The sequence below is a fragment of the Thalassophryne amazonica genome, chromosome 11 (genome assembly GCF_902500255.1).
Source record: "Thalassophryne amazonica chromosome 11, fThaAma1.1, whole genome shotgun sequence".
In the NCBI taxonomy this organism is placed as follows: Eukaryota; Metazoa; Chordata; class Actinopteri; order Batrachoidiformes; family Batrachoididae; genus Thalassophryne; species Thalassophryne amazonica.
Genome location: NC_047113.1, coordinates 9,981,489 through 9,993,568, shown reverse-complemented (window position 1 = coordinate 9,993,568; position 12,080 = coordinate 9,981,489). Strand labels below are relative to the sequence as shown.

At 41.6% G+C, this 12,080-nt stretch overlaps 1 protein-coding gene across 1 annotated transcript in view; it reads right to left on the bottom strand.

The window, feature by feature from the left end:
• The window catches only part of apool (apolipoprotein O-like), a 65,394-nt gene that overhangs the window by 40,850 nt on the left and 12,464 nt on the right, over positions 1–12,080 (bottom strand). Inside the window, exons 6-9 of the mRNA XM_034181854.1 lie at positions 9,593–9,684; positions 9,387–9,488; positions 732–939; positions 402–651 (exon numbers count right to left, since the gene is read on the bottom strand). Coding sequence (XP_034037745.1) covers positions 402–651; positions 732–939; positions 9,387–9,488; positions 9,593–9,684 — 652 coding nt within the window. The remainder of the gene's footprint in view (positions 1–401; positions 652–731; positions 940–9,386; positions 9,489–9,592; positions 9,685–12,080) is intronic.

The following is a 12,080-nucleotide window of genomic DNA, read 5'->3' as shown; positions in this document are numbered from 1 at the left end:
AACAAGATCAGTGTCTGCGGACTTATAAAACTTGCATGATGTCGTAAAAAAAAAGAACGCTTTGTGATAAGCATTTTAAAAACTCAGTAACGATCACGATTAACACAGTAAAATGTTTTTTTTTTATTTCTTTTCCACTACACATCATAATCTCAGAACTGGTATTAATTTGTAACTGGAAAGTAGATTGTTTTCGATACATTTTTCATTTCACCAAACTTCAGACAATCTTCAGTAAAGTGTCTTTTAGTGAATGTAAAGTCTGTGTAAGAGGTAGATATGGACTGTGAGGTATACAGTGAAAAACTAAGTGCTTCACATGTTTTAGAAGGCAACATTTGGAGCTGAGACTGTCATTAAAGGAAGGACGGTGCAGCTGACTAGTCACAGACATGCTTTACTGAAGCAGATATAATGCTGTTTTTTGTTGAAGATTTGTGATACCTGCTGGTTGGATTGAGGGTTTTGGAGCAGGTGACTCATCACACTGTAAAGTGTTTGGTTGTAAACTGGATGTGGGCTCAGATGGCCTGCTGTTAGAGGAAACGTCCTGCGAGTCTTGTGCTGAGGCTGACAGTTCCTCTTTTGCAGGTGAGACAGGCGATGGCTCAGGGGGATGAAGGGCATCTGTCTCTGCTTCAACAGAATTCACCACGTGATTGGACACAACAGTCAGCAACATGCAGGTGGAAGTTTGTGTACAACTGTGTGTGAAACAAAAAGACAAATACCTGCGGTGGTTTGTGTAAGCGGATGGTCAAATGATTCCTCTGTCAGTGTTGCAGATGACGCCTCATCTGAAAGAACAGAGGGGACGAGTTCATCAGAGATGGGAAGAACCCCAGCTGGTGCCACTTCTGTCTCAGGGAAGATGGGTGTGTCTTCCAATGTGCTGGAATGAGCCGCTTCAGCTACTGAAACCTCTACTGGCACTGCTGACTAACAATAAGAAAATAAATAAATAAAAATAGATATTTATGTGTTTAGAAAATCTGCAATTAGGCTGCATGAAATTAATTAACCTTGAAAGTACTTGTCCATAACACATTTAATCTCTACACAGAATGAAGCACTGACTATCCAATTTTCTTAAATATTTGAGCTCTGTAAATTTTAATCCACTGACAGGGGAGAGGAACACACAGTCTGATTTGTTTAAATTAATGCATACAGCTAGCAGACTCTCAAGAGTAGCTGATAAGAGTGTAATAACAACATAAGCTTCAATGTGAAAACTAGAAGGGGCACTCTGAAAAGTACAATACCCATGCCTACAACCGGCAGTACAATATCAAATCAAATCAGTTTTATTTATATAGCACCAAATCACAACAAACAGTTGCCCCAAGGCGCTTTATACTGTAAGGCAAAAGCCATACAATAATTACAGAAAAACCCCAACGGTCAAAACGACCCCCTATGAGCAAGCACTTGGCGACAGTGGGAAGGAAAAACTCCCTTTTAACAGGAAGAAACCTCCAGCAGAACCAGGCTCAGGGAGGGCAGTCTTCTGCTGGGACTGGTTGGGGCTGAGGGGAGAGAATCAGGAAAAAGACATGCTGTGGAAGAGAGGAATATACTGTACATGACAGGACATTGCTGTGCTACAAATGTACCAATATAACGCAGTACCATGTTACAGAAAAACCAAAGAATAAGAACACACACATTGTTGTGTTTGTTCCCTGCTGTCGTCTCCTCTATTCAGCAAATGAGGAGAGCAGCTGCAAAAGGTTCCGGTGTTCTGTCAAGCTGAGCTCCCTGTAGCGTAAATCGACAGTTACGTGTTGAGATGAGCTACCTATCGTGTTTCACTTTTGTTAGTTTTAGCCTACAATAAAATGTACTGTTGTGATTCCAGCATTTTAAGGCCTTTTTAAACTTGTACACAATGTTTATTAATTATTGTGAAATTATCGTTACCGGTCCCATTGTGCAATATATATACAGCATAAAGTCACATGGAAAAATGGTGTACCATTTTGTTTTTTGCTGCAACCACCGAAGCAGTCGTGAAAAGTGGCTTTTTTTCAGTTCCCAGTGGAGAAGGGAAGACGAGGTGAATGGGATATGTTGTGTCAGTAAGTGTTAGCCTACAAAGCTAACCAGAGTAGCTGCGTTCTCTCGCCTGCAAAACCGCCTCGACATGTTTGTGCTCCAGGTCATAAACAAACCACAACACATGTCCACTTTGCCCACGCATCATCACTTTTTCTTTGCATTTTCACTTTGTTTGCATGTAGTTTGCCCAAAACCTCAGTGAAAATGCCGTGTTTTTTTCCCCGAAAGTACAGAAATGACATCATATGCATCATATTTTACCCCTTTAGCGTCCATCCTCAAATGAGACTGCGGTGCCCAATAAATACATTTTGTAGCTCAACTCGACGGATGAGGTGTTAAAGTCCAGGGTAGACAAAGATGTGCGTGCGCTGATTATCGCCTCATTTCTGCTTAAAACTGCACTACAGTCATCATCAATCTCAGCAACAGATATCTGAAGTTTTTGTATAACAATCATTTCCACATAAATTTAGCATTATTTCATAATAAAAGACAGGGGAGCGATCAGAGCTCGACAGTAGCACGTCTGAGTCTGACTCTGAGCCTGACTTTCTACACCAAACACAATTAATGAGAATAATGTGATTATTAACCATCAGATGACAATGTAAAACCTCTTAAATCATTCTAAAGTCAGTTTTAAGCAGAAATGAGGCAATAATTGGTGAATCGCTGCTGATGCTCCAAAATGACATATGCGCAGTGAAGGCACGGGGGACCGTTCGGTCTTTAGCACTGGGGTTGCTTTGCTGCCAGTGGTTCTGGTGGATTGCACAATGCAGATGGAATAATGAAGGAGGACTACCTCCAAATTCTTCAACATCACCTCAAATCAACAGCTAAATGGCTGAAACTTGGCCACAACTGGGTGTTCAAATAGGACAATGATCCCGAAAAAGCATCAAAACGCATTGTGGCTTGAACAAAGTCGACTAACATTAAGACTGCAGTCAGAGTGGGGTTAGCAATCAGGCTCCAGTCAGATTAAACCCAGATTGCTTTTTTGTCAGATATCATTCAAACCTGTTTTTCAAATCCGACTCATCCTACACACGCATCCAAACTCAATCTGGCACAAGCTGAATTCAAGCTGTGTGTGTGTGTGTGTGTGGATCTGGCCGGTCAGAGCGCGAGTGCGTGCAGATCTGGATGGTCACGATGCAAGTGTGTGCATGTATGTGGATCTGGATATGAGAGCACTGGTGTGTGCGTGTGTGTGTGTGTGTGTGTGGATCTGAACATCAGAGTGTACCCAGTGGATGTTCTTGGCAAGAAGGTGCCGCAGGGAACGAAGGTTGTTTGCTGTCTTCACCACTGCAGTTGCACTGAACGCCACCACAGTGGAGAGGACGCTGTGGGCACACGGACATAGTGAGGAAGGTTGATATTGTGACCCCAGAGCTAGCTGGATTCTAGCCACAATTGCGTTCACACCTCGCTGAATCCCATTCAAATCCAGCTCAATCCATCTCTGAGATAGAAAACAATCCATCTTAAATCAGATTTGCGCTGTTCAGATTCAGAAAAATCCCAATACCAACCCCAGTCTGAACGGGGTCTAAGCTTCTGTAACGGCTTTCTCAAAGCGCCGACGTAAACCCCATTGAAAATTTGTGGACTATGCTTAAAAGCTGGGTTTGTGCCAGGAAACTAACCAATTTAAATGAACTCAAGAAGAATGGTCGAATATTCAGCCAGAATTATACCAGAAGATTGTTGATGGCTACCACAAGCCTCTGGTTGACGTGCAGATTGCTAAGGGACATTTAACCAAGTATTAGTGGGTGTGTATGTATATATATTTGAGCCTGCATGTATAATTTTGACCCTATGTGGGATTAGAGAAGATCCAAAATAAATTCAAACTTGTGCACCCAATTCATTAATGTTGTACGCTGCACAATCATCCCACCCTGGCAAAAGAAGAGTTCAAGGACATTGTTAAAGGCCCAAAATTACCATGACATTCATACCCACGATGAATGTCACAATGTATGGAAATGTCCGACCACAACTGTATGTGCTGGTCTCTGTAGGCAATGTCTCAGATTACATAACTGGAGGCTTGTGTGGTTGCAGTGAAAAATTAAATGTCTGCAAATGTACCGCTTTAGAAAGCAGAGAAAACTGAGATGGTAATCACTTATGGCCCGATCACACGACATACGACGATTCCTGAACGAAGGAAAAGAGCCACAAAGTCACAAATCGAGAAAAGGTGGATGAATGAGCTTTCACTTTTCCCATCATCAAATAGCCTGCGAAGCAAGCGCGCAAAAGGATGGACAGGAAACCAAAGCTAACGCTGACCTCAACACTTTAAACAAAATGTTCATGATCACGTGAACGACAGCAGAAAATTGTTAAAAATAACATCTCTGTTTTGTTTCAGCGAGTTGCTTCTGTTACTCTTTTTTGCTGATGACGAGGCATCAGTGAGCCGTGCATTAGCGCATATGTGTGTGCGTGTGCGCGCACAGACTGAAGTTGCACTAGAGCTGCAGCCTGCATCCCTCCATCTGGAAAAAAATAGAATTTATTTGCTTACTGCCACAGGCAGCCAGCCTCTCCTTCATTTCCACAGTACTTCCAGGTGAGTGGGGAACTGTCTGTGCCTGGAACTGGTCATGGGGAACTGTCCGTGTCAGACAAAGTCCACATCCACACACAGGTGAGCCACAAATGTTTGAAACGTCCGTACATAGTTGATAAAATGTTCTTAACGCTATTGTTACTGTATGAAAACGTTCAGCTGGTCGAGGCTTTAGTTATCGGTTCGTTCAGATGTGGTTGCGGACTTGTGAGGTTGAACGAAGTCGAACAAAATGCTAATATTACAAAAACTAAGCAAATGATAAACTGTCAAGAATGACAGCAAAGAGAATTACGGACGAATTGAGGTTTTCAACAGCATTTGTTCAAATTTTTCGACAGTTTAAAAATCCTGACGAAGCACCAGCCGCAGGAAGGAAGCTGCGCGAAGGTTAAACAATGTCAACGAAAGTCCAGATTTCTTGTTTTGTTTGGGCTTCGTTGCTCTTTGTTAGCGCCGTGTGACCGGGCCTTTAATGACTGTGTCATTAATCAAAGGGAATAAGTTAAAAACCCTATTGTGAGTTTTGATCCATCAGGGTCTTTCGATCTGGACATTCAGGAGGTCATAGGGATGGTCCATTTTCATTTGTATACAACTTTAATGAGAAGTCCTATCCTGACTATAGAGAGGGGTGGCCAAGTTCGGTCCTCGAGAGCCACATTCCTGACACTCTTAGTTGTCTCCCTGCTCCAACACACCTGAATCCAATGAAAGGCTCATTGGATTCAGGTGTGTTGGAGCAGGGAGACAACTAAGAGTGTCAGGAATGTGGCTCTCGAGGACTGAACTTGGCCACCCCTGCTATAGAGGATGTGGAAATTTTGATTCATGCCTTTGTGTCTTCCAGAACTAACTGTTGTAATGTTTTATTTCCTGGAGTACCACATAAGGAAGAGTATGAGATGTCTACAGATGGCACAGAATTCTGCTGCTAGAGCTTTGATGAAAACCAGGAGGTTTGATCACATCACACCCGTTCTGGCTTCCATTGACTGGGTCCCTGTGACCCAAGTGGTTAATGTGCTTGGTTTCAGTTCAGAAGGTTCCGGGTTCAAATCCCACCCCTGCCACATTTCTCCATGTAATGTGGAGTTGCGTCAGGAAGGGCATCCGGCGTAAAACCTGTGCCAGTTCAACATGCAGATCCACCTTGGATTTGCTGTGGCGACCCCGAGTGCAAACAAGGGAGCAGCCGAAGGGACTTACTGTTGCTGGCATATAAAGTTCTGAATGGTCATGCACTCATCTAACTTGCCTAAATTGTTAAGCCTTATGTGCTTCTTCGTGCCTGGTGGTCAGTAGATGCAGAGTCACTCTGTATCACAACGTTTAAAAAGACGTCAGCAGGTTCGATCGATCGATAGATAGATAGATAGATAGCAACAGGTAGGTTAACAGCTACATAGATGGAAGTCGCAATAGCTTTTTATGATACATAAATTGCACAGGGCTGATCTATAACACTGTGGTATTTGCCAATGGGTCATGTGGCTTTAGGGTGGTGCTGTCAAGTACCTATGTGTAGCGCTTGTGTATCTGCCTAAGCCTCTCTCCCTGTAGTAATACAAAACAACATGCTCTGTGATGATATATGGCACAGTGATCTGTGCCTATTGTTTGTTTGTTATGTTTTAAGCATGCCTAAACTCCTACAATGCATCTACGCAACACAAAGGACCCTATCACAGTCACAACATACACACTACAAAAAGGCATGAATTTCTCTATGATCCTGCCATTAAATGGATTCCTATCCAGCAACCTTTATGTTTGACAGATTCATGCAAATTAATTTTCTGTGTTCAGTACCGCATTATATGGGTCTGTGTGGCTTTGAAATTTGGTCAATTATGTCCAAAATCTAACCACTTAATCCTAGATTTCCACCATGTTTAATCAATACTACGCCCCTGTTTAGCAAAAATAAAAAGAGGAAAGCGGCGGGGCCTGATGGTGTCAGTCCAGGTGTTCTGAAGCACTGTGCATCCCAGCGAGCCCCAATCTTCACTTTCATTTTCAATAGCTCCCCACACAGTGAGTGCATTGTTCTCAAATGCTTTAAGGACTCCATTATCATTCCAGTACCCAAATCCAATAAAATATCCTGCCTTAATGACTACAGACCAATAGCTTTCACTTCGGTTATAATGAAATCATTTGAATACATCATACTCACACACCTGAAAGAACTTACCTCCACCCTCATGAACAGTCACCAGTTTTTTTACCGGACTAATAGATCTGTTGAAGAGGCAATGAACCTGGCCATTTATTACATCATGCAACACCTGGAGTCTCCCCACACCTACGCCCGGATACTGTTCATTGACTTCAACTCTGCTTTTAACACAATCCGGTCAACTTCTTCAATAAACTCATGAACATGGCACTACTTTCTCCCACTGGATCCATAACTTCCTGTCACAAAGGACACAGAGTCAGGATGGGTAGCCTCCTGTCCCATCTTCTGACCCTCAGCAGAGGCACCCGTCAGGGTTGTGTTTTTTTTCCCTTGGCTTTTCCCCATCTGCACAAACTCCCTCACATCCACCCACAGTTAAGCTTCTATTCTTAAATATGCAGATGACACTACAATAATTGGACTCATCACTAACAATAACAAACATCACTACCATGAACAGGTCACCCAAGTAGTCAGTTGGTGCCAAAAAATAACCTAGAGCTTAACACATCAAAAACCCACGAACCCATAGTCGACTTCTCACGCTCACCCTCTCACAAAATCCCCATTTCCATTTCTACTCAGCCCATCTCTATCACTGAGTCATTCAAATTCCTAGGTACACATATCAGTAACTCACTCAAATGAAAACTGCATTTGGACCAAATCTACAAAAAAAAGCTAATAAAAGATTATTTTTTCTCAGACAACTTAAAAAATTCAGAATCAGGCACAACATCCTGCTTCAGTTTTACACCGCCAGCATTCAAAGCATTCTCACCTCATCCATAATCATCTGGTATGGAAATTTGGACTCCTATTCATGCAAAAAATTACAACAAATACGTAATAGACAAATCATCTAAAATCACAGGCCTCACCTTCCCTTCCACTGACACACTGTACCACAGACGGATCACACAACGGGCAGTAAAAATCACCTCTGACCCCTCACACCCTGCATATCACCTGTTCACACCGTTGCCTTCTGTAAGACACTACAGGTCCCTGTCAACGAAATTAGTCAGATTCAAAAACAGCTTTTTTCCAACAGCTGTACAGACACTAAACAAAGTCATTAACTGATGTTTCTATGCATATTTGTCTATTTATTGTTTGTTTGTTGTGTGTTGACACAGAGATGAATAAAGAGACAAATTCCACCAACTTGTGTGGTCATTAATAAATCAATCTTGAATCTTGTTCCACAGGGCACCATTCCTTCCTGTTTCAGCCCAAATAGCAAATCGCAGCAAATTTTGAAGCATCACAGTAACTTCTCTATCCACAGCAGGGAAGCTTGAATCTTCGACTGGACTGGGTTGCTTGACGCGAGGACGTTTCGCTTCAAGTCCAGTCGAAGATTCAAGCTTCTCTACTATGGAAACCACCTGGACAACTGAGAGCCTTCACAGAAACATTCTCTATCCATCTTTTATCAATCTTGAACAAACATGGTATACAGCTGATGATGACTGTAACAAACATTACAGCCATCATCAGCACCAGTTTAGAAATCGGGGTGAAATTTTCAAGCTGTTCAAAAATTTGATCAAATCGGCATCTGGATGTTCGTAGTCTCAATAGCTTCAATTATGTTCAAACAACTTTAAACGGGGTAGTCCTAGTAAGTTCAGCTTGGAACATGTTTGACTGTGCTCCATCGGAGTAAAATTTGGAGCAGAAGCAGTGTTTGTTGCAGTTCTGGCCGAGGATGCAGGCAGGCGCACCTTTACATTCGTATTCGAGCGGGTTGCAAGGTATGCACTTTATAACCCAGCAAGTTACCAGGTCTGCACTTTATGAGCAAGCCTGATAGGAGGCAAGCCAGAGTAAGGCATTTCATCCCATTTTTGGACTCTTTTTGGATCATGGGGGATCGCAATAGAATGGTGCCCTGTGGAATGAGGTACCTCCTAACTGTTCACGTTAAACAGTTAAATACTTAATTTTTTACAATTCAAAGCCAAATGTCATCTGAATGATAGAGAGGTGATATATTACTTCATATGCATTAGTGCTTAATAATAACCACATATCCAAAACATAAGCATTCAGTCCACATTTTCTGACCTTGGCCTGTGAGCTTTATTTTTAAACAGATTTTTCTGTAAAATACGTTTGCAGTTGACTAACTTTCAAAAATTAAACCAAGTTGGGTTCAGATGGGATCAAAACTCTCTCCAACTCTCTCTCTCTCACACACACATAGTCCTACAGTGGCCGTGGGTGTAATCATGGAAACTACAAAGCAATCGAATAAAGAACAAAACTTTAGTGTTGTTATATTCCAGTAAAGATATAAAGATCATGAAAGCTCAAAGTTCTGAAGGAAAGACAAAACATTTGCGAAACAAAAGGGTCTTTCGAGTGAGTGAAGTGTGTAGAGGGCAAATTTATCCTGTGGAAAGTTAGCTACACAAGTTAAACTGTTGTTTTATTTTATAGTCAACAGTTTTTCCTGTTTTTTTTAAAGCTTTTAATTAATTTCAAAGTATTTTATGGAGAACATTTATAAATGATATTTAAGAAAAGGTCGTTAACCTGGGGCTGTGGTGCAGGCAGCTCTTTGGGCTTGGAGCTGAGAAGCAGAGACACTGCGGAGCTGGTCCACTGACCTGCAGCATACACCTTCTTACCTGTCACCTTGGAAAAGACAGGGACTGTTTGAGCCACAAAAATTAATAGGATACAGACTGATATGATACAATTAGCCAGTAAGTGGACAGTGTTTTAGAAAGTGCTGTTACCTTCAGCACAGTGACAACCTGAGCTGGGTAGCACACTGCTGCACCAACACTCATCAGGCCAAGGGGCATCGCTACTCCTTTGAAACGACCACCTGAAACACAAGGTATATACAGAACAATGACAATTAAACTAATGATTAGATTCCAGAGCTTAATTTTATGTAGGACTGCATAGCTAACAATTTTACTTTGACACTGGTGGCAATATTAAATATTTTAGAACCATTTCCAGCCTGAGTGCTGTATTAAGAAGGGTATGCGTAGCATAAGTGCCTTTCCGAATGATGTCATTCTGAGTACAAATCTGGGACAGAAAACAAACATTCCCATGATGAGTTGTACAATAAATCAAAATGGAGTGGTGAATTATGTTTAGTACCCTAAGAAGGACACTCAAACATAAATAAATCATTATTCTACCAATCTCATATTTTAACGTTGCAGATACTGGAAAATGCAGGTCCAATACTTTGTGTTACTGTGTGTCCATTTATAGGAGAATTAATAGTGCAGACATTTTGGGAGCTGTGCCATGAATAACTTCATGATTGATGTGTTTTCACATATTTTGCCTTTCACTGAGTAATTTCATACAAACTGACAGTCTGTGAGCAGAAGAAGCTCAACATTGTTCGAGATATAGTTTTTCAAAAAGAGTGGAAAAAAGGTGAGGTAATCAGTGATTCATAAATCTACAGTCTTGCTGCATCTGTGAAACATTTTTACCAACAAAGGGGAGGAATTTCCTACATGCAAATGTTAGCCATATCAAGCATGAAGGACATTCAGTGCTTTCACCCCATGCTGTCTGCTGATGATCCAAAACACAGCAGGAATGACTTCTTTTTTGCATCATCTGCAAGAGCACATATTGTGGAGCCAAGCATAGCACTTTTTTTCTGCTTAGTGGTTAGCATTAGCTACAATCTGACATTTGTTGCAGGACTGCCATGTCATATTGACTACCAAGAGACAGTAAGAATAAAGCTAACAAGCCAATAAAGATCTGGCAATTTAAGGAAAGCACTTTGGACATATACAGAGATGATGCCATGACGATGTGAACTTATGCTCTGTCAACTGTTTAGAATGAAAAAACAGTGGAGGAGTGGTTTTCTGCTGTATGCAGATAAGACATGACAGATGCTCTACAACTATGGTACAGAGATGCTTGTGTATCATGTCCATATTTATATAATTTATTAAAAGGTCTATACCAGTACAGGTATAAGACATTCAGCATGTGTACAGGTAATCCCACCCCCATATTTCAATTTATCCGCGCTGGATGTGGGGAGCACTTAGTGCTGTTTTGTGCAGCAGCTCAGAGCTAGGAGAAAAAAAACCCCAAACAGTTCTGTTGCATCGCCACTGCGGTGAATTTTACATATGCTTTGCTTTCTTCCAAAGACTGTGGGCATATTAGCGTGGCTAAAACAGCTGCATAACCATGGTGAGTTAAATATAAAAAAATACAAACACTTTCCTTTTTTTCACCCCACATATGCCCAAAGTTTCATCCTGAGGATGTCACAAAATAAAAGCACAGATAAAAGCTTACCTATCAATCAGGCAGTGCTTTCCACATAAATACCCAAATTCTCCATTCTTCATGCTCAGACTGTGCAGGCCAGCGGCTCATCCACACGGAAAGATGACATTCACTGATTCTCAGGAATTATAAAGGCCAAAGTTGTTTACTGTTTACATTATTAAACAGCTCAAGCTCCATCAGATTGGATGGGGAGCATCAGCAATTTTCAGATCTCTCCAGAGATGTTCAATCAGATTCAGGTCTGGGCTCTGGCTGGGCCACTCAAGGACATTCACAGAGTTGCCCTGAAGCCACTCCTTTGATATCTTGGCTGTGTGCTTCAGCTGAAAGATGAACCGTCACCCCAGTCTGAGGTCAAGAGCACTCTGGAGCAGGTTTTCATCCAGGATGTCTCTGAACATTGCTGTATTTATTTTTTTTCCCCAAATCCTGACTACTCTCCCAGTTCTTGCAAAGCACCAATATTCCCAGTCCCAGCAGGGCTGGAAACCCTATTATTTTTGTTCTTTTTTTTTTGCCCACTCAATGCAATAGTAGAGGCCAAGACCATAGAAGCTGTGGAGTTGGCATTTTTAGTTCTCGTACAAAACTCTGCACATAACAGACACAAAAAACATGAAACAAATCTGCATACAGGGGGCGCTATAGCAGTACATTTGCATTTTGGCCTCTAACTTCTGAACCGTATGCGTAGTACATTGAAATACCCGATGTGGATATGTTCAGTGGCTTGAGGAGAATCTCATGAGTTAGGCCACGCCCAGACAGACACGCACCTGGACAACTTTTTCAAAAATTCACAAAATATGCAAAACTGGCTTTGTGAAACACAACTCAGACTGTTACACTGACTGACACCAAACTTTACATATAGAATCTACCAACCCTAATGAGTATAGTTATAAAAATCAGCTTGATTGGCTTAAAACTTTC